This window comes from Phocoena sinus, chromosome 15, assembly GCF_008692025.1.
Source record: "Phocoena sinus isolate mPhoSin1 chromosome 15, mPhoSin1.pri, whole genome shotgun sequence".
In the NCBI taxonomy this organism is placed as follows: Eukaryota; Metazoa; Chordata; class Mammalia; order Artiodactyla; family Phocoenidae; genus Phocoena; species Phocoena sinus.
In genome coordinates, this window is record NC_045777.1 from 425,502 (window position 1) to 452,201 (window position 26,700).

Sequence of the window (26,700 nt, forward strand, 5' to 3'; positions counted from 1 at the left end):
GTAACCGCCCCCCGCCCCCAGCCCTCTGTGGCCTGGTTGCTGGCCTCCTGTCTGCCCACCGCCATCCCTGCCCATGGCGGGGTCCTGGCTCCGTGTCCCTCCCCCCAGGAGGCAGACACAGCTTTTGGAAAAATCCCGAATCTTTAATGTTACTCCTCGCCTGGTTCAGCCCAGACGTGAGACACCTGAGCTTGGCAAACACGGTACAAATGTCCACCCGGGCCCTCAAACAGTCAGATTAAGTGCGGGCAGGGGCGCCCCCTCCCCGACACCCCTCAAAGTGCATCGAGGACGGCCCCGTGTGGCCCCAAAGCGGGGCCCGTCACACCCCTGACAAGTCCAGGGCCGACAGGTGGGGGGCGGCCACCCCTGGGGACCCCAGGCCAAGGGGACAGCTGTGAGGTTTGGCTTTAGTGCAAAAGGCCAAGAGGCTGGTTTCTTCAGAGGCACTTTGAGTGGTGGGGACCGCCCCCCACCGGTTAAAAAGAAGACCCTGCAGCTAGGAGAGGCCCCGGCGGGCGGGGCTCAGTCCAGGAAGCGTTGGCAGGCCTTCTTCCAGCGGCAGGCCGTGCACCACAGGTCCCGGTGGTCCATGCCATACACTTTCCGGCACTTCTTGGCGTCACCTCGGGGCTTCCTGGGGGGACACATGGGGGGCATGGGGTGCTGTCGGGCCGGGAGCCTCCTGCCCGGTGCCTTCCCCGGCCCCTTTACACACACACGCACCTCGGGTTGGCACCGGGCTTGGCGGGCAGGGCTGGCGCACAGGCCCTGACCGGGATGGGCTGTGGCTCCGGGTGGACGGGTGCCAGGCAGCCCTGAGAGGAGACACCGCTGTGGCCTCGCGCCCCTCCAGAGCCACCCGAGGCCTCACCCACCTGGCAAGCGGGGCCACTGGGGCACACCTGGGGGGCGGGCAGGGAGCTCAGCACCGGGGGCGGGGGCAGGGCGGGCGGGCGCAGCAGGCTGGGCAGGGCCGGGGGCTCCAGCGGCTCCAGGCGGGGCAAGGCGGGCGGCGCAGAGGCCGTGGGGGACCCCGGGGTCAGGCCAGACAGCCCATCGGTCAGCGAGTCCACACCGACATCCAGCTCCGTGTAGTAGAAGTCCTCCTCGCCGTCGCTCTGCTCTGGCTCTGCCTGCCGCCTGCTGGGGGGCGGGGGGTGGGGTGCGAGCTGACGCAGAGGCCTGCCTGGCGCCCCCCGCCCCTCCCCCACCCCCGGCCCCGCCGCACCCCAGGTGCACCAGACGGATGTGTCTCTGCATCCCTGAAGCCGAGCTCAGCACCTTCCCGCAGCGCTTCCACAGACACTGGAACAGCCCCTGCAGCGAGCTCTGGGTGACGGGGCGGTCAGCCTCGGCGCCCCCCACGTCCACCCCGCTCCGAGGGATGCCCTGGCTCACCTTCCTCTTCCTCAGGGCAGGCTCCCCGAACAGGAAGTGGGCTGCCTCAGGGGGCAGCGGGGGCGACGGGGTAGATGGAGAGGACTGGTCACTGCTCGGGCCCCAGCCCCCATCCCCGCTGCTGCCCGGTGGCCGCACCGGGGCCTCCCGCCAAGGCTCCAAGCTGGGCTCTGCGGACACACACCGGCGCCAGCATCAGGACTTTTGGGGGCCACGGCTGTGCTGCAGACGCTGCTGGCTACGAGTCCCTGAGTGCAAAACCTCCGCCTGTTCACCTGTCCACAGGTGAGCCTGGAGGGCAAAGAACCTCTTGGAGGAGGTAGTGGCCGGGAGGAGCTGACCACGGCAGCCGGGGGACAAGCCTCTCCAGCACAGAGAAGGAAGACCAGAAGCGTACGGGGTGGGGAGCTGCCTGGCCAGCCAGGTGGAGATGGACAGGTCACGGAGGCCTGCAGGCCTGGGGCACTGCAGCTTGGGCCGCAGGGAGGGGCCTGGGGCACTGCAGCTTGGGCCGCAGGGAGGGGCCCTGGGGGTCCTGACGTCGCTTCAGGCCTCGGGAGATGGATGCACTTAGAAGATGGTATTCCAGGCGAGCGGCTCTGCTTGCCCCACAGCAGCTTGTAGGGTCCTGAGCCCTGCCGGCACCCCCCACCCCAAGCCGGGCCTCTAAGTCTCACCTGTGCTGAAGGCTACAGCCGGGGCCCCCAGCAGGAGGGGGCTGGTGGACAGGCTTGTGAGGGCTGCAGCAGCCATGACCTCGTCCAGCCGGGCTTTTCCTGGGGGGGCTCTGGAGGAGATGGGGATGGGGGGGGGTGGAGGGGTGGGTAGGGCCCAAGAAGTACTCCAGGCCCGTCCCCGTCCCGGCACACGTGCAGGCCTGGGCACGTGTGTGCACCCAGCTCCCTCACTCCAGGAGCCGGGCAGGAGGCCCAGCTCCACCTCCAGCTTGGGTTGCCGAGCTCCAAATCCCCAGGAACCACCGGGAACAAGCCTGGGCTGGGGTCTTTCCAAAGCCCGACTTCTCTGCAGCCTGGGCTTTGTTCCACCGTGGCTCCTTCAGACCCTGCTGCTGGACAGGGGTCTGAGGCCCCGCCGGTGGGGCCAGGCCAGGCCAGCCCTCCCCCCAATCACACATTAACCAGGGTTGTGCAACAGCAGCTGCGGGCCTAGCGCCAGACCTGGGAGGGCGGGAGCAGCCAGCAGCCAGCAGCCAGCAGCCAGCAGCAGCCAGCGGAGCCTGGGCTCCAAGCACAAGCGGGTCCCTGGGCCCCAGCGGGCAAGGCCAGGGCCCGCCCCCGCCTGCGCAGCCAGCCCGGGGTGTCAGGCACCTGGGAGGGTTTCTCTTTCTGCAGACAGAGCTGGCGAGACAGCCATCAGGGGCCCCGGGATGCCTGGGCAGTCGATTCCACGCGGGCCTCACAGCCTCCTGGGCACAGAGGCTGACAGGCGCCCCCTCCCAGTTCTGCGCTCTGGCTCTCAGGGTTTGGGGAGGAACAAGGCATACTGATACATCGGTCATTTCTGCTTAACTCCTCCAGGGCTGGAGAGCCGAAAGGCAAGGACAGAAACCCAGTTCAGGATGCTGACCTGCCCTCCACCGAGGCGCCCCTCGCAGGGGTGGGGTCTGGAAGGCTCCAGCCCGCGCCCCATCCACCACCCCTGCACACACAGGCGCACGGGTGCACACGCCCCCTCGGCCTGGCACGCGAACCCCGGCTCACCTATGCCCTGGCACCGGGATGTGCGCCGACGGCGTCGGTGGCCCCGCCGCCCCCGCCCCCGGGGCCCCGAGGTCCGCGGCCCGCGGCTCCGGCTCCTGCGGCAGCGCGAACTCCACGGCAGGGCCCTGCGGACGCGGCCGGCTCAGCGCGGGCAGCGGCCGAGTCCCCACCCCCACCGCCACCCCGACCCGATGGTGCCCGCCCCCAAACCGGCTGCGGCCGGTGCGGCCCCGCCCCCGGCCCCGCCCCCGGCCGCCGCGGCGGGAAGCGCTCCGGGCGCCGGCCCAGCCCCGCCGGACCCACGGACACGCGCGGCGACGCGCCGCCCCCGCCCGCCCCGCCCCGGGGCCCGAAGTTCGTGCAGCTCGACGCCATCTTCGCAGCGGGAACTTTGTCGGCGCCCCCAGCCCGGTACCTGCGGCGGCGCGGGCACCGACACGGGCGCGGCCGCGGGGTCCCGGCCGGCGGCGCGGAGTGGGGGGCGCCCGCAGCCCGGGCCGGGCGCCGGGGGGCGCTCGGCCTCCATGGCCGGCCGGGTACCGAGGCTGCAGCGGCGAGGGCGGACGCTCCGGACGCGGCCCCGGGCCGGGCCGGGCCGGGCTGGGCCGGGCTGGCCGGGCCACCGACCCCCGCCCTGGATCGGCCGCCGCCCGCGCCGCGCCGCCCGGAGGCTGCCGGCCGGCCCCGCCCCCTCCTCGCGGCCCGAGGCCCCGCCCGCCCCGCGCCCATTGGACCGCCCCGCGCCATTGGACCGCCCCCCCCCCGCGCCCATTGGACCGCCCCGCGGCCACACCCCGCCCCTGGCCGGCTGCTCCCGCGCTGGCCGCTCCCGCGCCGCTCCGGGGGCGGGGGGGGGCCGGCTTCTGCCGCCCGCCCGCCCGACGGCCCCCGCCCCGGCGCCCCCGTCGCCGGGGCGGGCCGGCTTCCTCGAGGGATGCCCCTGCGCGAGCTGCCGGGCCCGGGAGGAGGCCGCGTCTCCTTGGCGGCCTTCCCGGGAGCAGGTTATTCTTTAACGCACGACTGCCCACCTCCCGCGCCCCTTATGTAACTCCAGGGGCTGGGTGGCAGAGCCTTCCCTGTCGTTCAGGGTTCAGGTCCCACCTTGGGGTAGCCACCCTGTGGGCCGGCTCACCGCTCGGAGGAGCCCCTCGGCCTGAGGACTGCCCGCCAGGGCTTGCCTCCCTCCCCACTCGGTCTTCTGAGCCCGACCAGCCGGCGGCCCCAGGTGTGACAGGGCGCAGGTACCCAGCACCCCCAGCGGGAGGAGGCCCATTCCCAAGGAGAGGTTTTCACTCCTTCCGGACACCACCCCGCCAAGCCTCCCAGGCTTTCAAGAAGAGCAGGCTGAGGTATAGCAGTGTTCATGCTCCCTGAGCTGGGGCTTTATTGAGACCCTGCCCTAGAGAGGACATGGCAGCCAGGACCCTAGGGACCCCATAGGCTGACAGCACTGCTATCCGGAATTCGTGCTGTTAGCCGCGTGTGGGGGAGGGGACTCTGTGGGAAGTGAGGGGTCGCACCCCACTCTGGAGGAAGGATCATCTGTACTTGGGTGTTCAGGGCAGAGGGGATGAAGACCCCTCCCCAGGCTTAGACAGGAAGCAGGGGGTCTCCATGCCCTGCACATGTCCTCTCCTGGTAGGAGTTGGAGCTGGGGGGTTCCAGGTGCCCAGGGGCCTCCATCTCCTGGATGCTCTCATACACGTTTTCCAGGAGGCTCTTGTCCACGCCCAGGCCCCTGAGAGGGAGGACCTCATAGGCCAGGCCCCTCCCCAGAGCCAAACTCGCTTCCCCACCCTTGGGGTCTTGCTGGTCTGTGGAAGGTCCTGGGTCCCTCCTTTTAGGCCTGCTGACCCTGGAATACAGGATGTCCACCTGGAGAGAGGAAGCCAGTCCCGGGAGGGCTCAGCACCATCCACTCAGCCGAGGACCTGCCCAGTCCCACCCACCCTACCTCACACCCTTCACTTCACCTGAGCAGCTGGGGTTGCCTCAGCTTTCCCCTGCTCCAGGCCTTGGGGTCCCCGATCTGTTCCCTTGAGCTTCTGGACACACGCATACTCAGCCACCACGGGTCTGGCCTCGGGACCGGGCAGCTGTGCCCCTGCCCACACCCCAGAGGTGACTGCCAGCCCGGTCCTGGGGATGGCAGCCAGCCCCACGTTGGAATAGGTGGCCTCAGGGCCGGTGGAGGGCGTGGCCAGGGGCAGCTCCTGGTGTGGGAAGGCTGCCGGGGGCCTGGACGTCGTGCCTCTGGACGCCTCCAGCCACCGTGGGCGCAGATCCATGCTGGCAGGCCGTGGGGCTGAGGGTGGGGGCAGGGCAGAGATTACTTAGGGGTCCGGGGAGGCCTGCCCGCTGCCAGGCCCCAGCCCTTCCACCAGCTCACGTCTGCTGCAGAGCCAGCTGCGGTGCAGCTCGTGCAGTCTGCTGTCCGACTTGCCGAGGGAGCAGTGGTAGGGTCGTCTCAGCAGTGACTGGGGGCAAGGAAGGCTGGCCGGTCCCCCGCTGGCCCCAGGGACACCCTGGCACTCACCGCTTCTGCTGGCATTACACTGTCCTGCGGCCCAGACAGCTGCCTCTGTGCCCGCTTCCTGGGTGCAAGAGGGTCATCAGAGCGGGGAGGCAGAGGTGCGGGTCAGGGGCGTCGGCCTCCGGTCCAAGGCCCGTAGCGACGTGTGTGTGTGGGGGGAGGGGGGGCAGGAGGGCCGAGGGTACCTGTGGCCTCATCCTGTGAGGCCGTGGATGGGCCTGGGGGCAGAAGACAGGGGGCTGGGGGACTGGGCACCAACCTGACAGCCCCACTTCTGCACCTTGTGCTGCCGGAAGGTCCCCCACCCCGTGCTCTGACTCAGCACACAGGAAACCCCAGGGCTCAGCAGCCCCTCTCTCCTACGGAGGCCGAGGGGACACAGCCTCAGCGCCTACCCTCCCGCCTCTGCCCAGGGGTGAGGCACGCTCTGCCTGGCCCCCATGAGGACCTGAGTTGGCAAAGATGACTCAAGTGACGGCCAAGCACGGCCAGTTGAGGAGGGGCAGGGCAGCTGGGACCTGGCCGAGGCCCCACTGTAGTCACTGAGGCCAAACCTGAGAGCCAGGGAGGCCCCCAGGTCACACCCCAGGCTAGCAAACCGCAGGCCACAGACTCACCTACAGCCATGTCCTGCCCAGGCATGGCTCCTGTCCAGGTGATGCCCCCTAGCTGTCCACTACAGAGACTGACCCCCCGAGAGGCTGGAAAGCTGGGGGTCAGCAGGCAGGAAGGGCTGCTGTGGACACTGACCACCCCACCCCTGGCTCTCCATCCCTCCCCTCCAACTGCCCCTGCCATCGGACGTCCGCTTCCTGGAGTCCTGGCACAGGTGCCGGAGGTGAGGGGCCAGCAGCGTGGAGCTGTCTCCGAAAGTGGGGGCCAGTCTGCTCAGACCCAGGGAGTGGGCTTTCCTCACCAGAGGGCCCAGGTCCCAATGCCCTGACCTGGTAGGGCCCATTCAGCACCTAGGGTGGCGGGCAGCTTGGGCACCTCGAGCCGCAAGGCCTCGTGTCGCCCTTGGCCCAGCTCCCCACCTAACTTCCTGCCCGTGCACCACGCCGCGTCTTCCCACGCAGCCGCCACGGCAGCCTCACCCACCTGCCGTGGCCCTGCCTGGGGCCTAGACGGGGCTTCGCAGGGGTGTGCTGCGAGCTGGTGCTGATCAGAGGCCCTAAATCATGTCTCCACCCACGATGCAGTGGGTGCATGTGGGCGACAAAACAGGCAGGCACAGACCCAGGGTGCCAACACCCCCCGCCCCACCGGGTCCTCCTGCCTCGATAACGGCGCTCCCTCTTGGCCCCACACAGCCATGGTCTCCTTCCATCACTGCAGCACCGGGCTCACCTGCCTGTGGGTGTCAGGCAATGTGGGGGGCACCCTAGGCTGTGACCGCATCTGGGAGAGCAGCAAGGATGCCCGTCCTCCCGGGCCCTCTGCCTCTGGGCAGGGTGCTGGGCAGCACCCTCACTCAGGACCCCTCCAGCCCAGCCCCGTGATCCGGTGCAAAGACCCCTCCTCCTCAAAGTCCCCACAGCCAGCCGAGCCTCTACTAAAAGACACTGCAACAAAGTCACTTTAATGTCCTTGCTCAGGAGACAGCCCAGGACACTGGTAGGTGGGCTCAATGGTCAAGGAAGTGTCAGGGAGGGACCTGGCAGGGACCCCTGCAGCCTGTCTCCTCTCAGCAGTGGCCACATGCCCGAGGCCGGCAAGAAGGCCAACTGTGAGGGCTGGCCCCTCTTCCAGTGGCATTCTAGCTGTCGAGCGACAGCTGGTCTTCCTGAAGGCAGCGGGAGCCGGGGTCCCTGAGCTCTGTCCACGCCACGTGTGGGGGCCCTAGAACTCGGTCATCTTCTTGTGGGTGTCCGCCTTCCTCTGTTCCCGCTGCAGGCCCGCCTCCTGGGCCCGGAGCTGCCCCAGCTGCCGCTGGGCTCCCGCCAGCTTCTCCTGCAGCTGGGCTGCTGTCACGCTGTGCCTAGGGAGGGGCCGCCATTCAGCACTGCCCATCATCCTCCAGCCCCTCCTCAGATCTGGCCCGCCGCCCTCGGGTCGGGGCGAGCTCTCACCCAGGCACCACGGGCAGGGGTGCGGCGTGGCTCGGGCAGGGCCCACACGTACCGGCCAGCATTGCGGGCAAGGGCCTCCTGGATGCCCCGGATGGCTCGCTGGGTCTGCTCGATCTTCTCCTCCGTCTGGAAGAGCTGCAGGCTCAGGGCGCGCTTGGCACTCCTGCTGGCGTGGTACACCTCCTCGCCACTCCTCCTTCCCGGGGGCGCCACCCCCGCCTCCAGGGCCCCAGGGGCCCCGCCTTTCAGCTTCTCGTTCAGGAAGTCAAACACACTGCGAGACGGTGGGCGGCCCCTAGGCCCACCCCCTCTGCCCCGGCATTTTGGGGGCCTGCTGGCGCCAGCCTGGCTGCCCCTGGTCCTCTTCTGCAGGATCTCCGCGCACTGGTCCAGCGACTTCCCTCGCGGCAGCACCACAGCGTGGATGGGCTCCACCCGGCCCTCCGCATGCCGGCCCAGACCTGGGGGTACACCGAGCTGGCACTGCCACTGGACTCTGGGGCCGTGCTGAGGGAGCCCTTCAGCCCCCCGTGCAGCACACACTCACCCTTGCCAAACTCATAGCCCATCTTGGCGAGGAGTCTGGAGCCGATGCCCCGCGTGTGCACCTCCCAGCCGGCGAAGGCGGAGCTGCAGGTCCCGGGATCAGCAGCAGCAGGTCCCACCACTGCAGGCGTCAGAGGGCAACAGCTTAACCCAGCTGGATACGGGGCATCCTGGGCTCCGGCCAAGGTTAGCCCAAGAGCTCAGCTCTGGGCCAGGGCCAATCCCCGGCACCCCGGCTCCCTGCCAGTTGCCAGGGCTGTGTGGTGCGAACAACAGGCAGAGCCTGTGGCAGAGCCCAGCCCTCTCCACACTTCAGGGTCACAGCCTGGTCACGTGGTGGCCCCTGTCCTATTCCCTGGAGGTGGGTGCTGCCGTTCCCTTAACAGAGAGCAGTACTCGCCTCTACCTGCCAGCTCAGTCCTCCCCTCCATCAGCATGGACAACTTGGCTAACAGACCCCAGGCGGACACGCCCCTGGGGGAGGGCCAGACACTGCTAGCCAGTTCCTCTGTCCACCCGCCAGGTCCCCATGCCCTGCAGGAAACCGTCCCTTCCTGTGCATCCCACCTACTCCTGTGGCTCGCGTGGGACTGTCATCATTCCGGGTTTCTGCATCTGTGGGTCTCCAGACCTGCCGCAGACCCATCACGCACCCTCTCATCTCCCCTGCCCGCTGTGGGGGCCTCGCGTCTGCCCCCTGCCCCGAGTGCGTCCTCGTACTGACCACAGTATGGGACCCTGCCAGCCAGGAGCCTCGCGGGGTGGCAGCAGCCGTACCTCGAGCATAGCTGGGGTCGTCCACGTCACTGCCGTCTGAGTCAGAGGAACCTGCGGGCTCCGTGCGCAGCGGGGGCAGGATGCTGTCCCCCTCCACCACGGCCTCTTTCAACAGCAGAGAGTCAAATTTGACCGTGTAGTAGCCACTGTCCACATCTGGGGGGGCACAGAGGCAGCAGGGCAGTGGCCTCAACACATGGAAGGAGCCACTCTGGAAGCTGGGAGCAGGGCGGGGCCGAGGCCAAGTTGGGGCCTTGCTCCTCTTGGGCGTGGGGTGGGATCCCAATGCCCAAACAGAGGAGCTGTTGGGCAGGACTAACGTGTGACACACGGGGAGGGTTCCCAGAAAGGACCCCGTCAGGGAGGCCCCGGGCAGCCTCACCAGTGATCCGCGCTGGGTGCCAGAGGCCATCCTGCCGCTTGGCCAGACACGCAGAGCCGGCCTGCAGGGAGCTCAGGTCCGGGTCTTGGAAGGGGCGCAGCTCATCCACAGAGACCACCTGCCCATGGGAGAACCTGCAGAGAGGGCCATAGGGATGCAGACTCAGATACGGCCACCACGGCCCCGTGAGCCGGGAGAATCCCGTCTACCTGCCTGGACACCGCCTGGACAGAAAGGATGGACGGGGAGACAGACACACACATCTATACACATATCTGCTGAACACGTGTGTACAAACATATGACACACACACCCGTGCACACACGTACACACATCCACTGAACACACACGTGTATAAACATGCGCACAATACACACCCACGCGCATATACACGGAACACGTGTGTACAAACAACACCCACTCACACGCACACACAATATACACTGAACACACGCGTACGCATGTATGCACACATATACACATCCATGCCCATACACGCACCCGTACACACACGCACATTTATGCATGCATGCACACGTGTGCGAAACACGCACGCACACACGCGTGCACACACGTGTGCACACACGCACACACACGTACGCAATGTACCTGCACACGTGTGTGGACGTGTGCATACATGTGTACATGTGTGCGTGCATATGTATGGACACACACACTTGTGCTTGTGCTCTCACTCTCAGGATGGACCTGGGTACCCTGAGGAGAAGATGCTTCGAGTCTCTCCCCAGCCTCTGGGCTAGAGTCACGCATACACAGGCACACACATGGCTGGCAGACGTCCTTGTGATGAGAGCTCCCCGGCGCCTCTCCACCAGATACAACAGGTCACCAAGGCGAGTGTGTCTGCGTGCTCTCACAGGACGGAGCCCTCCCCAGCCAATCAGAAAGAGCTGTAACAGTGCTGCCTTGACTTCTAGATGTCAGTGAAACAGTGAAACCAAAATGAAAACCGGGAGGAGGTGGGGGAGGAAGTGGGAACAGAGGGCCGCAACCTTTAACTTTGCCAAATAAAGACAGGAAGCAACCACGCACACATCTCCTGCTGTGCCCCCATTTCAAGGAGGAAGCGGTTCTAACCCCATGAGAGTAAGTGAAAACAGGCACTCGCTCCGGACACACAGCCAGCCCTGCCGTGGCTGGCCTGCTAGGTTGAGTCCATGGGGAGAAAGGAGAGGAAACAAGGCATTTCAGTCACCTTCCAGGAGCAAACAAAGGTGGCCTCGGATGCCTCCCTGGCGGGGTTCTGGCCAGTTCCTTCTCACCCCGACTGTCCTCAGGCACCCAGGGTACCACCAACGGCCAGTGGCACAAGCAGCTGCAAACCCGGCCCCCGTGCCCTCCAGCGGGCACAGTGGTTGGAAAGCCCTCCTCAACCAAGAAAGGATGCCAGACTCGGCGAATTTGCTCAAACACCCCCTCAACACACCCAGACACTACAGACGCCACCAACTAAACCTCCCTGCAAGAATCTTTGGTACTCTTAGAAGCCCTAAAATTTGGTGTCCCCCTTAATCCAGCAAGCGCTTCTAGGGAATGACCCTAAAACAACAATAATGAAAGTATGTAAGGACTGAGCCAGAAGGATGTGACTTGGAAATAACCCAAGTTCCCAACCATGGGGAGTAGTTAACGGCGTGTCCATGAAACGAACGTCAACCAAGAGCCCAGGCAGCCTGATCAATGGAATGAAGTGCACCCAGGAAGAGCCTCTCATACAACAAACTTCACGCAGGACAGAGGAGGTGTTACCAATGAGGCAGGAAAGCACACACTGCGGATTTCATGAGGAAAAAATTAAAAATTGGTTTCCCATACAAAAAACCCCAACAACACCCCACTCGATCATCTGCTTCACAACATTCACGAAAATACACTCCAGAATAAGTAAAAACTTGAACCAGAAAACAAGCATTTAGAATGAGTATACACCACAACTCAGTTCGGTTTATCCCAGGAATGCAAGGGTGGTTCAACACATGAAAGCCATTCAATAAAACAGAGCACATTAATAGAAAACTAGCACGTCAACTGATACAGAAAAGATACTTGAAAAAATGCAACACCCTTGCATGTTAAAAACACTCAGGGACTTCCCTGGTGGCACAGGGGTTAAGAATCCGCCTGCCAATACAGGGCACACGGGTTTGAGCCCTGGTCTTGGAAGATCCCACATGCCACAGAGCAACTAAGCCTGTGTGCCACAACTACTGAGCCTGTGCTCTAGAGCCAGTGAGCCACAACTACTGAGTCCACGTGCCACAACTACTGAAGCCCGTGCCCCTAGAGCCCGTGCTCCACAACAAGAGAAGCCACTGCAATGAGAAGCCCGCGCACCACAACAAAGAGTAGCCCCTCTGGCCGCAACTACAGAAAGCCCGTACACAGCAACAAAGACCAAATGCAGCCAAAAATAAATAAATAAATTTATTTTAAAAAAAAAACAACCAAAACAACACTCAACCTGATAAACAGCAACTATGGAAAACCCACAGCTCACATCACACTCAGTGGTGAGAGACTGGGTGCTTTCCCCCTAAGATCAGGAACAAGACAAGGATGGCTGCTCTCGCTACTTCTATTCAGTGTAGTATTGGAAGTTCTAGGCGGAGCAGTTAAGCAAGAAAAATAAAAGCCATCCAAATTGGAAGGGAAGAAGCAAAAGTGGGCCTCCTTGGTGGCACAGTGGTTAGGAATCTGCCTGCCAATGCAGCAGACACAGGTTAGAGCCCTGGTCTGGGAAGATCCCACATGCCACGGAGCAGCTAAGCCCGTGCGCCACTACTGGGCTTGCACTCTAGCGCCCGTGAGCCACAATTACTGAGCACGCGTGCCACACCTACTGAAGCCTGTGCACCTAGAGCCCATGCTCCACAACAGGAGAAACCACTGCAGTGAGAAGCCCGCGGACCACAATGAAGAGTAGCCCCCTGTTCGCCGCAACTAGAGAAAGCCCAAGAACGGCAACGAAGACCCAATGCAGCCAAAAAAAAATTAAAAAAAAAAAAGAAGCAAAAGTACCTCTATTTGTCAATGACATAACTGTATATACAGAAAACCCTAAATAATCCAGAAAAAAATCCTATTAGAGCTAAAAAATGAATTTGATAGTGTTATAGGATATAAGATCAACATAGAAAGATCAGTTGCATATTAATACACTAAAAATGCACAATCTAAAGATGAAATAATTTCATTTACAGCAGCATGAAAATGAATAAAATACTTAGAAATAAATTTAACCAAGGCTTGTGAACTACAGAACATTGCTGCAAGAAATTAAAGAAGACCTACATAACTGGAAAAAGATCCCATGTTCATAAATTAGAAGACTTCATATTATTAGGATGTCAATATTACCCACATTGATCTACAGATGCAATGCAATTCCTATCAAAATTCCAATTTTCTTTTACACAGAATCGGACAAGCTGATTTTAAAATTCATATGGAAATGCAATGGATCTTGAATAGCCAAAAGAATCTTGAGAAGAAGAAAAAATGTTTGAGGACTATGTACTTCCCGACTTCAAAACTTACTACAAAGCTACAGTCATCCAAACAGTATGTACTGGCATAAACACATCCAGTCCATTGGTGTGGACCAATGAACTGGATGAGAGAACCCAGAAATAACCCCTCACACACATCAGTCAGGTCTCGTCAGGGGTGTCATGACAATTCAGTGGGGAAAGGACAGTTCTTTCAACAAATGGTACTGGGAAACTGGATACCTACATGCAAAAGAATGAAGCTGGACCCTTACGCCATTAGAGCATGTGATTTACAAGGGAAATTTTCAACAATATTTTATATCAAAATAGAATAAGTTATATGAAATATTCAAGGAAACTAATACGAGACAAGAATCTTATACAGTTAGTCCCCTACATACGAACCTTCAAGTTGCGAACTTTCAAAGATGCAAATGTGCCACTGCATGCCAGCTGTTGTACTGTACTACTGTACTTTTCAAGGTACTGTAAGATTTAAAATGTTTTATTTTTTGTGTTGTTTTTTATATATTACTTGTGCGAAAAGTACTAACAGCCTATTATAGTACAATACTATATAGCTGATGGTGTTTGTTGGGTACCTAGGCTAACTTTGTTGGACTTATGAACAAATTGCACTTACGAACGCACCCTCAGAACAGAACTCGTTCATATGTAGGGGACTTAATGTATTCAATAAAACTGCTCTTCCAGTATAAAAGACACAAACAGAACCTAATCAACATGCCAGATCTCCGAAAACATTATTCCTGTGAGCCCTTCCTGAAGAATCTACCAGAAAACGAGTCTCATAAAACCGAAACGCTAAAAAGACCCCAACAGATCGAATGATGGTAAGCATGAAATGCAGAGGTCCTTCTAGAACTAAGGTTGAGAGTAAAAGGGAAACAATGGCTGTAACAGCCACAAGATCCAACAACGCAGGTCTAGTGCAATCACAAAGACAGAGGGAGAATGTGGGTAGTAGTACGTGTAAAAATGCTTTTAACAGTTTTCAATCATCATAATGGAAGAATGAATGAATGTTATTCTGAGTGTCCTGTGTGTGTCAAATGGGATAAAACAAATTAATTATGGGTCCTTTGGAGCCCATCATTTCCTATGTCCTTGAGAACCAGAGTCCTGGCATAAAGAAGGAAATACGGATGTGATCCAGAAAAGATTAAGTAGAAACACTGCAATCCTTAATTTGAATTGGAAATATCAGTATAAATTCACAAAGTATTTGTCCTTATAAACATAAGTATGTGGTATGGGTACATATACACTAACATGTACATTAATTAGTGTGTGTCCACCTATATTTCCTAGGTCCGTCTGCTGAAAAAGCCTACAGTGATGAACCAACTAGCAGCAAAGTGCATCCCGGTGCCCCCACTGTGGGTTGTGAAATACCATCTCCCATTAAAAGAAACCAGGGCTTCTTGGAGACTTGGGTGCCTTCAGGTCTGGGGTAGGAAGAGTGCAGATAACTGTGGGAAACCCTGGCTCCTGGGGCTGTGTCAAAAGGATGTGGGAGCCAACCTGAAGAAGTTCCCACTTGACAAGGGTGAGACAATTTGAGTTTCAATAAAGATAAGAATCTGGGCTTCCCTGGTGGCACAGTGGTTGAGAGTCCGCCTGCCGATGCAGGGGACACGGGTTCGTGTCCCGGTCTGGGAGGATACCACATGCTGCGGAGCGGCTGGGCCCGTGAGCCATGGCCGCTGAGCCTGCACGTCCAGAGCCTGTGCTCCACAAAAGGAGAGGTCTCAACAGTGAGTGGCCCGTGTACCGCAAAGAAAAAAAAAAAAAAGATCAGAATCTTCGTGGACTGAAATTCATCAAATATATTTAAATCCATCAGTCCATATGGATATTAAATATTTTTTAAAAGCCAATTTATCACCTCAGGATGAAAGAGAACCAATTTGCTATCTTGGAAACCAAGGAAACAAAACAGAAAAGTCTGGCATTACCCTGCCTTTTCCATATGATCTGTACCACTAGATAGCCAAATTGTAGACAAGGAAAGGCATATCTCTATAACGTTCGGCTAGTAAATGAACTGACAGAGTTAAAGAGTTCTTTTTTGCAATCCACACCGTATCAGTGGATCTCGGCGTTGAGCACCGTTGGCAGCTATACATCAGGTGCCTCCTGACAAAAGCACAACACGTAGAGACACGCCCAAATGGGGGTCCTGAGTGTGACCAGGTGCCTGGATCCAGATGCCAGCCTGCGGTGGACACAGGAACATGCTGGGCTGCACCAGGGCGGTCGATGACGGTCAAAGGGTCTGGTCCTTCAACAGTGAAACTGTGAGGCCAGGAAAGGCAGGGGTGGGGGGGCGGGGTGCAGACACAGCAGCCTTAAAAAGCGAGCAAGATTAAACTACAACGTTTACACCCGGCCGCACCTGAGTGATAAGCAACAAAGAACACAAGGAAGTGATTACCGTAAAAGTCGAGACAGTGCTGCTTTTTGGCAGAGGGAGAAGGCTGGGTCTGGGCTGAGGCAAACAGAGGGGCTCCTGGGGTAACTGGCAAATCTGTAGTTTTGATCTGAGCAGCGAGTACTAGGAAGTTACAATGATTCCTCATGCCATTTCTTTACTTCCTCTGTCTGATTTTATTTTACAATAACAAGATAAAAATTTGAAGTTCGCTGTGTCCTTACTACATGTTAGCTACTGTTCAAGATTCTTTTACTTCTATTAACGCATCCCGTTCTCCCAACAACTGCGAGAGACATCCTCATCTGTTTTTACTGATAAGGACATTGAAACAGAGTGATGAAGTTAGAACAAATGTACGAAAAAATGCTCAATCTTGCTAACAATCAAGGAAATACAAGTTCAATCAAGATCACATCCCCAGCTCTCAGTGGGCACAAATTTGCAAGTAGGAGAACATGACCGAGGGTGACTACGGAGCAGACCAGGGACTGGGAACCGTAAGGCGCACAAGGACAGAAAACGCGCGTGTTCTCCACACTGCTACACGCCGGGGACATTCTCACCAGGGACGAAAGATGTGCACTAGGGTGTTCACAGCACGTTGTTTGTAATAAATAACAACTGGGAAAATGGACTTCCCTGGAGGCGCAGTAGTTAAGAATCCGCCTGCCAATTCAGGGGACACAGGTTTGAGCCCTGGTCCAGGAAGATCCCACATGCCGCGGAGCAACTAAGCCCGTGCGCCACAACTACTGAGCCTGTGCTCTACAGCCCACGAGCTACAACTGCTGAGCCTGCGTGCCACAACTACTGAGCCTGTGCTCTACAGCCCGTGCTCTGCAACAAGACAAGCCACAGCAATAAGAAGCCCGTGCACCTCAATGAAGAGTAGCCCCCACTCACCTCAACTAGAGAAAGCCCGCGCGCAGCAATCAATCAAGCAATAAATTAAAAAAAACAAACAAACTGGGAAACACCAGGAGACAGAATAAAATGTGGCATATTCATGAGGAAAATAACACAGCAGTTAAAATGCACAAAATATTTCTATAAATATCAACGTGGACTTTTCTCACAGACACGCTCTCTGAGAAGAGCTGCAAAACGAAGCATCCTGCATGCTAACCACTTAATTAGAAAATAAAGCACAAATATGTCCTATTCACAGATACACGTGTCTATAAAAGTCTCGTGTACTAGAGAGAAACACACCACAGATGTGCCAACAAGCCTCCCAAGAAGGGGAGGGGACTGCGATAGAGTGGTGGGTCACAGGGTGCTTCAACACTATTTTATCTTTAAAATAAAGTTTTCAATAAGTAAATTTTAAAAATCCAAAACAAATGCAAGAAAATAACTATCAGACCCAGGTGGTAGTGAGGGGCATGTTTGTGGGCTGCAGGGGTTGGGCCTAAAGCTGACAGCAGGCAGCAGCTGAGACCACGGCAGAGGGGAGCCGGCCCGTCTCAGAGCCTGGCTGCCTGGGAGGCCCAGCGACCACAGCAGCCTTACGGCCTACCTGGCGGGCCTGCTGCCAGGTGAGTTAACACGCATGAAACCCTCGGAACAGTGCCTGCCCAGAGGACGCAGCACAGGGACACGTTAGTTCTCATCACCACACAGGACATGGCACAGGGACGGGGAGGAACCCTCCGGAGGGACCAGTGGCAGAAAGGATGGAGGGCTCCCTCCTCTGCTCCATGACTGCTTGCTGAGGATAGGGGCGCACCCACCCTGTGGAAGCTGGAGGAGGCTTATGACTGATTTGTCGTGCACTTTCCTGTATGCACCCTACGCCTTTCACAAAACTTACAGGGAATGAAAGGAAAAAAGGGGGAAATGTAGCAAATCAGACTTAAGGCCCAGCAAGGATCTTATAAAGAAATAAGACAACGGAAGAACTAAAGGAAGTTACCCCGGACTATTGGCTAAAAAACAAAATTATCGGGCTTCCCTGGTGGCGCAGTGGTTGAGCGTCCGCCTGCCGATGCAGGGGACGCGGGTTCGTGCCCCGGTCCGGGAAGATCCCACATGCCGCAGAGCGGCTGGGCCCGTGAGCCGTGGCCGCTGAGCCTGTGCGTCCGGAGCCTGTGCTCCGCAACGGGAGAGGCCACAGCAGTGAGAGGCCCACGTACCGCAAAAAAAACAAAAAAAAAAAAAAAAAAAAAAACCCCAAAATTATCTATTGGAAATCTCGATAAGTATTCTTTGCAAAGAAAAAGTAAAAAGAAGCAAAGTTAAAGTCATGTGCGTAAGCAAAAAGCAACATCATTACAACTGTGGAAATTTGAATACGAACAAAGTATTGCTGTTAAATTCCGTTAAGTGTGACGGCGACATGGAGATAGTTTTAAAAATAACATCCTTATCACTCAGGTTAGGGTAGTATCCTGAAGTATTTATAAGGGAAAGCCCAGTAACTTCTACAACTTGCTTTAAGGTAATCCAGAGGCAGGAAGAGTTGAAACAAGACTGGCACGATCTTGACAGACAATGACGCCTGAAGCTGGAACACGGGCAGCCTGTACACTACTCCCTCTAACTTCACATGTGTTTGACAACGTCTATAATCAAGTTTCTATAATAAAAGCAAATTTTAGGGCTTCCCTGGTGGTGCAGTGGTTGAGAGTCCGCCTGCCCATGCAGGGGACGCGGGTTCGTGCCCCGGTCCGGGAAGATCCCACGTGCCGCGGAGCGGCTGGGCCCGTGAGCCATGGCCGCTGAGCCTGCGCGTCCGGAGCCTGTGGTCCGCCCCGGGAGAGGCCACAGCAGTGAGAGGCCCGCGTACCGCAAAAAAAAAAAAAAAAAAAAAAGCAAATTTTAGAAGTTTCATTCTGAACAATAAAACTGGTGATGGGGGCGGGGGGGAGAGTCCATTCTTTTCAACATCAGCCCTTCCATACTTCTTCATCTACCCGAGGAAAATCCAACTAAACACCTAAACAAGGACACTGCTAGAAAAATCCCCTGCCCCCCAAGGTCTCTTCTCGTCAGCACTCCGCTGGGCAAAGAAGGACAAAACTTTAAAGCCCAGAGGGCCCACCTAGCCCCTGATCCTGTCTGCAATCCACCCCCCCCACGACCCCAGGGGCCCCGGGAACCCAGGCCTTACCTGCAGCTCTCCTGGAAACGGCACTTCCCCTCCAGGAAGAACGGGCAAGGCTTCAGGGACTTGTGAGTGGGGTAGAGATAGAGTACGCGCACGCCCGGGGCGCCATCATCCGTCTCCTCGGTGCCCACGATCATGGCGTTGTGATACTCCAGGGTGCCCCAGGCACTGTAGTAGGGGGCGTTCACCTTCCTCCCACTCAGCTCTGCCCCGTCCTCGTCCTCCCCCTCGTCCTCCTCCCGCCCAGGCTCCGTGGGTCCTGGCCCGGTCTCTCTCATAGGAACAGTCTCCAATTCTGCCTCGGGGGCTACTGGCACCTCCACTGCCTCAGCAATGGCCTCCTGGAAAGCCAAGTACTCAGCATCCTCCTGGGCTGGGCGCTCTCCATCCAGCGCCGCCAGCAGCTTGCTCTTCCTGACGGACACCAGGCTGGCCTCAGTGAGCTCGATCAGCTCCTTCAGGTCCCCCTGCAGCTGGCGCAGATCTGCCAGCTCCGAGGGATCCAGGCCAGTGCCCAGAGCCAGCTCCACCTGCTGCCAGCTGCGCGTCGTAGGTCCGGAGAGCGGTCTGCAGGCTCTCCTCGTCCATCCTGTCGGGAGGGGCCGGGTCCCTGGGTCCTCAGAGGGGAGGTGTGGGAGCCAGAGATGCGGGGAAGAGAAGCCGGATGAACCCGGGACCGGCCGTCCCCGCGAGGCTGGCACTGAGCGCTGGCCAACCGCCGCCCTCGGCGGACAGCCTGCGGAACCGTCAACCGCCCTGCCTCCCGTTTGGGCCGAGAGAAGTTTCCAGCTCCGAGAAGAAGAGCCAGAGCCAGCCCTTGGTCGCTGGCCCCACGGCCTCCGCTCCCTTCCCGGGAGCTGCCGTCAAGTTCCTCCGGGGTATCTGCGTCCCAGTCCGATGCCCCCGGCCGGGCCCACCCCCGGGCCCCGCGCCGCCCGCCCCCGCTCGGCCTGCCACCAAGGGCCCAGGCCCCGTCGCCCAGACCCCCTCGCCTCCGGCCCTCCTCTGCGCCGTCTCCCGGCCGCCGCCACAGACGGCCTGCGGGCCTCACCGGCCAAAGACGCCCCGCGCCCGCTTCCGCCCCCGCAACCGACAGGCACTTCCGCCAGAGCGCCGCCGCCGCCGCCGCCGCCGCCGGAAGTGCCTGGCGCGGGGGCCGCCGGGACGGCTCCGCCCCTCCCCGGGTGGCCAGCCGGCGTCCCGTCGGGCGCCACTCGGGTCAGCGCGGGGTCAGCGTGGGGTCGAAGGGCTAGGCGCGTTGCGGTTCCGCCGGTTCTTCGGCTCCCCGGCTCCCCGGCTCCGCGGCCCGGCCGGGCGGGCGCAAGTAAGTCGAGGAGGGCGAGCGGAGCTGGGCCCGGGCCCGGCGGCCGGTCCGCAGTCTGTCCGCGCCGCCCTCCACCCGCACCCATGCGCCCCGCCTCTGAGAGGCGCCCACGGCGGGCCGGGTGCGAGGCGGGCGGCTCGCGGGGAGACCCGAGCGGAGCGAAGCCCGAGGGGAGCCCGGGCTGGGGAGCGAGGGCCGCGCTCGGGGTGAAGCGGGGCGGGACGGGCCGCCTTTTGCCTGCGAGCGGAGCGCCCTGGCCGGGCCGGGAGTGGGAGCGAGGGCGCCAGGAGCTCCGGGCCAAGGCGGGAGCAGTTGCGGAGGCGAAGGCGGCGGCGGCAGTGCCGGGCTGAGGGGAGGCGGGTCAGGAGGAGCCCCGCTCAGGGCTCCAGCTCTGAGCGGTCAAGCAGGCAGACAGACCCTCTGCCCGTTGAGGGGCGCTGGGGAGGCGTGGTGCGGGCCGGTTCGCCCGTGACCGATCTCGGGTTCCCAGGGCAGGATGTACACGCTGCTGTCAGGTCTGTACAAGTACATGTTCCAGAAGGATGAGTACTGCATCCTGATCTTGGGTCTGGACAACGCCGGGAAGACGGTACGTGCGGTCCCGTGTCAACACCCCTACTACCCCGCTGCCCTATGGTCCTGTTGGTTTTATGCTTTTAGCTGCATGTTCTGTACCCATATAGGATCCGAACTCCGCTTAAGGCCATGGGACAGTTACCGCTAGCTGCTTTAAAAGCAAAACATTGTTTTGTTTTGTTTCAATTTAGAGGAATAGGCCCAAGTAAGGGTATTTGTGAAGCAGCCCTGAGAAGTCTCCCAGTTCTCACGTCACGCCTCTGTCTCTCCCTTTAGACTTTCTTGGAGCAGTCAAAGACCCGGTTCAACAAGAACTACAAGGGGATGAGTCTGTCCAAAATCACTACCACTGTGGGCCTAAACAGTAAGGGGGTCCTTTACGGCTGTGGGTTTGCGGGGCAGAGCCCCGAGGATGCTGCAGTGTACCGAGGCCGAGGGTGAGGCCACTGCTCCGGCTCCCATTGGCCCCAGCATCGCGGAGCGCCGGCACTGCGTGCTCCTCCCGGGAGGGCTGGGAGCCCGTGTGTCAGGGACCAAGGCCACAGGCTCACCTGTCTCCTTTTCTCCCCAGTCGGCACTGTGGACTTTGGAAAGGCCCGCCTCATGTTCTGGGACTTAGGGGGGCAGGAGGAGCTGCAGTCTTTGTGGGACAAGGTAAGGTGGGCGGATGCCACATCGACTCCCTGGCCTGCCTGTCGTGCCATCTCTCTAGCTGGCACCGTGGTCTCTTCCTGCCTTTCCTCAGAAGGCCTGGGACTCCCCTTCTTTTCTTCCTGTTGGCGGCTTCCGTCACCCACTTGGTTCCTGAGGCTCACCTCCATCCCAGTTCCCAAGTCACTCACCCCAAGAGCAGGGACAAACTCGGTTCCTTTTGGCTTAGAGATTTTGTTGCTGATCAGAACGGGACGAGATGAAGAATGGTCGAGGAGCAGACCTGGGGGAGACGCAACGCCTGTTCGGTGCTCAGCTGCAGCGCCGGGGCCTGAGTCTCCCCTACTGGGTCCTCCCTCAGTCCTAGCTTAGGGCCTGTCCTCCATGGTGGCCCCTTCCCCATCAGGGGAGGGTGTCCTCCACAGCCCACAGCACGTGTCTCCTCTTTCGAGGTAGGTTTGAAGCGTTTCTGAGACCTCGAGACTGGAGTCGGTGTTCAGCTCGGCCTGTGCCAGGCACCGGGGTCCAGCAGAGAACAGGGCAGGACAAGCCTCTTCCCTCAGCCCCCTCCCAATGGATTGACGTGGCGGGTTTGGTACAGCCTAGTGCCAGGGGCTCAGACAAGCTCACCCTGATTCTGGGGGCAGATGTGCCCATCCCAGCACTTGCCGGTGGCTCGCACGCCCTGGTCTTGATTTCTGGTTTGACCCCAGCAGCAGGTACCTGGTCACTTTTTCCTTTTTCCTTCCAAAGTGTCCCCCTCGTCCTGATCTCCAGCCAAGAGGACAGGTTCCATCCTGCGGCCAGAAGGTCACTGACAGACCTTCTGTGGCCATTTAAGTTGGACCAAGGCAGAGCCAAGCCAGGGGCTGTCTGTGCAAACTCTGGACTCACACGGGGAGTGTGAGACAGGTCCTGATATTCTGTCATAGGCCAGGGTCTCGGGGGCAGATGCTGCGGCAGAGGTTGGGGTGCGAGTGTATGGGGGGGGAGGCGGGCCTGGGCAGGGGTGGGGTCATCTCAGATGCTGCCCCATGTCGGGCCAAGCTGGCTGGGACTCCATCCCTGTGGCAGGTCACCACAGTGGGCTGCCCTGGGCGGCTGTGACATGGTCAGATGGCTCTTTATGGGTCAGAATGGGTCTTGCAGGAGCCAACAAGGGGATCTGCACTGGGTGCACTGCTTGTCACGGCAGCCAGGCCACGGCCGGTGACAGGTGCACCTGCACACACACGCCTCTGGTTGGGGGCTGGCTCCTCCTGAGGGGACACTGGGTCGGTCGTGCCCCCCACCCCCCACCGGCTTCCACGTCTGTTGGTGGCGTGGCCTCGTCACCTCATCACGAGGGGCTGAGCCCCGATCACTGAGCCTGCCGTCTCGGAGGGACCCCGGGCTGCTCGCGTGGGCTGCTCTGTGACTCGGGTGGAGTGGGTGCCCTGCCGCCTGCCTACGGCGTCAGGTGCCCCTGCCAGGGTGGGCGCCCTGCTGGCCCCCGTGAGCAGGTAGCATGGAGGTGACCACACCCCTAACCCCAGCTCTGAGTCACCAGGAGGGGTGGAAAGTGGGGCTTCTGCTCCCGCTCTGGATCTGAGCCGCTGTCGTGGGGCCTGCCCCCCACCCCCGTGCCACTCGGCGCCGTCTGGCGGGTTTTCACTCGCGTGTCCACTGCTGTCCGTCCACCCACACCTCCGCTCGTGCCCACACTGCTGCCCGCTGGTCTGTGCGCATGCCAGCCTCAGGCCAGGCCTGTGGACCAAGCAGACCCCCGGCGCCCTGCCACAGGGGTGACTTCTGGCCTGTCCCTCCGGGCCACAGCCGAGAGCCCTCCGGTGCGAGGCCACAGGTGACACCACCATCAGGGTCTGGGCACGGCGGGTGCCGCGGGCTCAGGGCAGCCCCTCGCGCTCCAGGTTGGGCTCAGGCTCAGCCCCAGGGGTGCCGCCCCTGTCCCTGCCGCTGCTGCCTGGCCGTCACCCGATGCCCGAGGGCGTGGCGGTGGACCTGGGCCCATCTGCCGGGGCCCGGTTGCACATGGGTTGAAGTCCCCTGCCACCACAGGGGCCCCAGGGGCAGAGCAGTGATTCCCTCACTGGCTCGCTGCAAATCCCACGCTGTCCCCTCCTGCCTCGGAGGCCTCCACGGTTGGGCCGCAGCTCCTGGCCCTGCGCCACCCAGCAGGCTGGCCAGAGAGGCCCCGGGTGTAGGACACGCGGTCTGCAGACCCAGAGGCCACCCGTGTCGGGCTTCCTTCTCTGTAGCGAGTGCAGGTACAATGGCTTGACTTGTACTGGGGGGGGCGGGGACAAGTTGGCGTCATGCCCTGTGGGACATGTGGGTGTTCCCGGTTCCTGGGATCACGCTGGGCAGGAGCTGGAGTGCGCGTGGGGGCGTCACCCGCTCCGCCAGTGTGGGCATTTCTGTACTCTTTTCTGAGCGGAACAGAAGGCTGACTTGCCAGGCCCGTTTCGTGTGTCTGTCCTTTCCCAGGGGTGCTGCCGTTCACCTCCCATAGCTCTCCCCATACCCCGGGCTCTGGTGGTTTTAAGTGTCGGGGTGGCTCCTGTGTGGCCACTGCTGGGAGGGAACCCAGGGCCGGCCACCCTCCCAGCCCCGGTCCAGCCTGCAGAGCTCCGAGCTCGCCGGCGCTGGCTCAGGTGTTGGTTCTGTCCCGCGCAGGGGGCAGAGCTGCTTTAAATGTTCTGGACTCGCCCCTCGGCGGGCTTTCCATGGCTTCCCGATGGCAAGCTGCCGCTGCCCCCACCCCCAGGTCTGCTGAGACTCCAAGCCCCATCCCTTCTCCTCCGGCTGCCGTCAGGCCAGCAGGTGTGGGTGGGTGCTAAGAACGGAGGCTGAAGCGGTGTTCGGAGCACAGCACCCGGCAAGTGGGTGAGGGAGGTGGCCACCCCGGCCCGGGGGGTCTGGGGCGCCTCTCCACTCTGCCCTCCCTCCCCACCCCCAGGAAGCACCCCAGAAGGGTCTTCCAGCTGGGGGCTGCCTCAAGGTGGCCGGGTGCCCGCGGCTCAGCACCCCCGTTCTGCTCCCGCCCAGTAACTACGCGGAGTGCCACGGCGTCATCTACGTCATCGACTCCACGGATGAGGAGCGGCTGTCCGAGTCCAAGCGAGCATTCGGTGTGTGCAGCTGGCCAGGCGGGGAGGCGGGGAGCGGGCGGTCCCGTCTGCACAGCCCGCCTCCAGAGCTGGGCTGGGTGGGGGAGGGGGAGGGCGCCACGTCAGGAGGGTCCCCGCTGAGTGCGTCCACGCCTGTAGGGGGTCCGTGAGGGCCTGGGGACCTCTGGGCAGATGCGGACAAAGGGCGCTCACTGCCTCCTCTCTGCTCGCCCAGAGAAGATGGTCACAAGCGAGGCGCTGACGGTGTCCCCATCCTGGTGCTGGCCAACAAGCAGGACATTGAGGTAGCCCCCTGGGCCCAGCGGGCCCCACTCCCGGGGGACAGGGCGCCTCTCCCAGGGGAGGGCTGCTGCCTTCCTCAGACACCAGAGCATGGCTGCCCTGGGGGACAGAGCCCCCCACCCCCACCCCAGGCCTCTGGCCCACAGGGCTGCCAGCGGGAGCGTCCTGCTGGGCAGACCCAGGTGAAAGAAAGCTCTGGAAAGAAGATGCAGAGGGACCAGGGTGGGAGTCAGCCCTGACCCCGACCTGTCTTGCTGCCCTTGAGCACAGCAGCTGTGCCGGCCTCATCCCCTGGGACCACTGACCACTGGTGGTGCAGGGCCATCCGCGTGGAGGGGGCCCTGAGCGCTGCTTCCCTGTAGACCTTCCCTGACACTGCTCCCCTGAGGCGGCTCACCGGGCAGGACCCCTCCTGGACCGGAGTAGCCCCGGGGTGCCCCCTGCAGCTCTAGGCGCTGCCCTGGGGCCGGGCCTGAGCCTGATCCTCGCAGCCTCGCCTCCCCCAGACTTGCCTCTCCATCCCCGACATCAAGACTGTGTTCAGCGACTGCGCCTCCAAGATCGGCAGGCGCGACTGCCTGACCCAGGCCTGCTCGGCCCTCACGGGGTTAGTGGGGCTTGCCCTGGGCACCGGGGGGCCACGGCCGGCCCCGCCTCACACCACTGTCTCCACAGCAAGGGGGTGCGCGAGGGCATCGAGTGGATGGTGAAGTGCGTCGTGCGGAACGTGCACCGGCCGCCGCGGCAGCGGGACATCACATAGCGCAGCCGGCCCAGGGCGCCCGGCCGCTCGTCCTGAAGAGCTCCTGCTGACCTCGGCCGCTGATCCCCCCGGGGGCTGGGTTGGCTTTGCCTTGTGGTGGTTCTACTTGCTTTGTTTTTCTTGTAAGACAAACTTTTCTCTGTATCCAGAAAAGCGTAGGCATCCGGAGGCTTATTCTGTCGAGGGGAGCTGGGGTGGCAGGGACCCCACCAGACCCTCACGTCGGCCTGGGCCCCGCCCCCAAGGCCCAGTTTGGGGGCCCCGGGGTGAGGCCTTGGCAGGCCACCACTCCCTTTGGAGCTGCTGCTCCAGCAGGCCTGCCGCCTGGACCCTCATGGGCCTTGTGGGGCAGCTGCTTGGAACCGGGTTTTTCCAGAGGTGTGGGGCCCTTCACAGTGCCCGGGGCTACATCGTGCCCACGGAGGGGGCCGGGGGGCCATGGCTGTCCTCAGCCTCTGTCCCCTCTGATCCTGGAGGCGGACTGGGGGGCTGATGTCGGCTTCAGTAAGACCTGGCTCGCCTCCGTCCCTGTCCTGATGCAGCCTCAGGACGGGGCAGGGGAGACCTGCCTGGGAGGCTGTGTGCCCCCTCCACTGGCCCAGCCACCTTGTTTTGATCCCCAGCAAGGACGGTAAAGCTAGAGCGTTGTGCTAGGAGTGGGCATCACCCCACCCCCCACCCCCCGCAAGCCTGCCTGCCACCCACCTAGGATGACCAGTTACCACCCTCGGGGGTGGGCTGGTGGTGAAGCGCGGGGTCCCCCTCAGGGCTGGGGTGAGTCATCTAGAAAGCCCTTTCCAGGCCTGTGTCCAGGAGCAGAGGCCCTCCAGGCAAGACTGGTCCTCAGGGCCCTCCCACACGCCCCCTGCAGGAGCTGCCAACCCCCCATGAGCCTAGCTGTGGGTGAAATAAAGACAGTTTGGAGTGGCTCCCTGGCCACTGTTCCTCCAGAGGCCTGGTGGCTTCGTGTCCTGAGGGTCACAGCCCCAGCTGCTCTCCCTGATGGGGCCCAGGAGGAGATGCTGGGCAAGGGATGAGTCAGGGCTGGGGCTGGGGACCAGCTGCAGGTAATGAGTCATGGGGGAGTGGGGGCCCTTCCTGGGGGTCAGGTAGGGGTTTCCGGGGCTGGCAGGGGGCTGCCAGGCCAGGACTGGGAGTCCCCCTGGATTGGTGAGTCAAGCCGTCATCCAAACCTGCCCCAGAAGGGAAAAGCGACGTTTCCCAGAAAGCGAATGAGAAACGCTGTCCTACCGGGAGGTCTTGGCCGGTCCCTTGCTGGAAATCCCCTGCTTGCTTTGAGGGTGGAGCCCAAAGGAGGGGTAACGAGGGGGGACGCTTCTCCTGGTGCCCCAGGACTCACGGGCTGGCTTCTGTTCCACGGTGAGAGCCCGGGGACTGGGCAACCCTCCCTCCACACCATCCTACCCACTGAGAGCACAACTGGGGCGGGGAGGATCACGCAGTG

At 61.0% G+C, this 26,700-nt stretch overlaps 4 protein-coding genes across 9 annotated transcripts; 1 reads left to right on the forward strand and 3 right to left on the reverse strand.

Moving 5' to 3' along the window:
• Positions 1 to 124: 124 nt before the first annotated feature.
• Positions 125 to 3,799, reverse strand: SLC2A4RG (SLC2A4 regulator). Of its 6 annotated transcripts, none has more exons than XM_032607064.1 (8): positions 3,538 to 3,799; positions 3,123 to 3,247; positions 2,079 to 2,188; positions 1,402 to 1,571; positions 1,232 to 1,320; positions 906 to 1,143; positions 727 to 818; positions 125 to 637 (listed from the first exon to the last, which is right to left on the reverse strand). In XM_032607064.1, exons 1-8 carry the CDS (start codon positions 3,646 to 3,648, stop codon positions 526 to 528), a joined length of 1,047 nt encoding a protein of 348 aa, XP_032462955.1. In that variant the 5' UTR covers positions 3,649 to 3,799; the 3' UTR covers positions 125 to 525. The 6 variants fall into 6 exon arrangements, with proteins under 6 accessions (XP_032462955.1, XP_032462954.1, XP_032462952.1 ...); XM_032607063.1 differs by having other exon boundaries at positions 906 to 1,146; XM_032607061.1 differs by having other exon boundaries at positions 906 to 1,146; positions 1,232 to 1,332.
• A 307-nt stretch (positions 3,800 to 4,106) lies between these two features.
• On the reverse strand, positions 4,107 to 6,297 carry LIME1 (Lck interacting transmembrane adaptor 1). Its single transcript, XM_032604522.1, has 6 exons — positions 6,273 to 6,297; positions 5,841 to 5,873; positions 5,659 to 5,747; positions 5,512 to 5,599; positions 5,096 to 5,427; positions 4,107 to 4,997 (listed from the first exon to the last, which is right to left on the reverse strand). Exons 1-6 carry the CDS (start codon positions 6,295 to 6,297, stop codon positions 4,713 to 4,715), a joined length of 852 nt encoding a protein of 283 aa, XP_032460413.1. The 3' UTR covers positions 4,107 to 4,712.
• Positions 6,298 to 7,208: 911 nt separating this feature from the next.
• ZGPAT (zinc finger CCCH-type and G-patch domain containing) lies at positions 7,209 to 19,234 on the reverse strand. The gene is given in 7 exon segments (XM_032603835.1): positions 7,209 to 7,633; positions 7,777 to 8,185; positions 8,272 to 8,391; positions 9,048 to 9,203; positions 9,430 to 9,563; positions 18,512 to 19,044; positions 19,046 to 19,234. Coding segments are annotated over 7 exon segments (1,542 nt in total). The 5' UTR covers positions 19,097 to 19,234; the 3' UTR covers positions 7,209 to 7,494.
• A 446-nt stretch (positions 19,235 to 19,680) lies between these two features.
• ARFRP1 (ADP ribosylation factor related protein 1) lies at positions 19,681 to 26,185 on the forward strand. Its single transcript, XM_032603836.1, is given in 9 exon segments — positions 19,681 to 19,832; positions 20,323 to 20,421; positions 20,685 to 20,772; positions 20,980 to 21,062; positions 24,019 to 24,190; positions 24,405 to 24,428; positions 24,431 to 24,474; positions 24,979 to 25,079; positions 25,148 to 26,185. Coding segments are annotated over 8 exon segments (693 nt in total). The 5' UTR covers positions 19,681 to 19,832; positions 20,323 to 20,328; the 3' UTR covers positions 25,236 to 26,185.
• Positions 26,186 to 26,700: the final 515 nt, after the last annotated feature.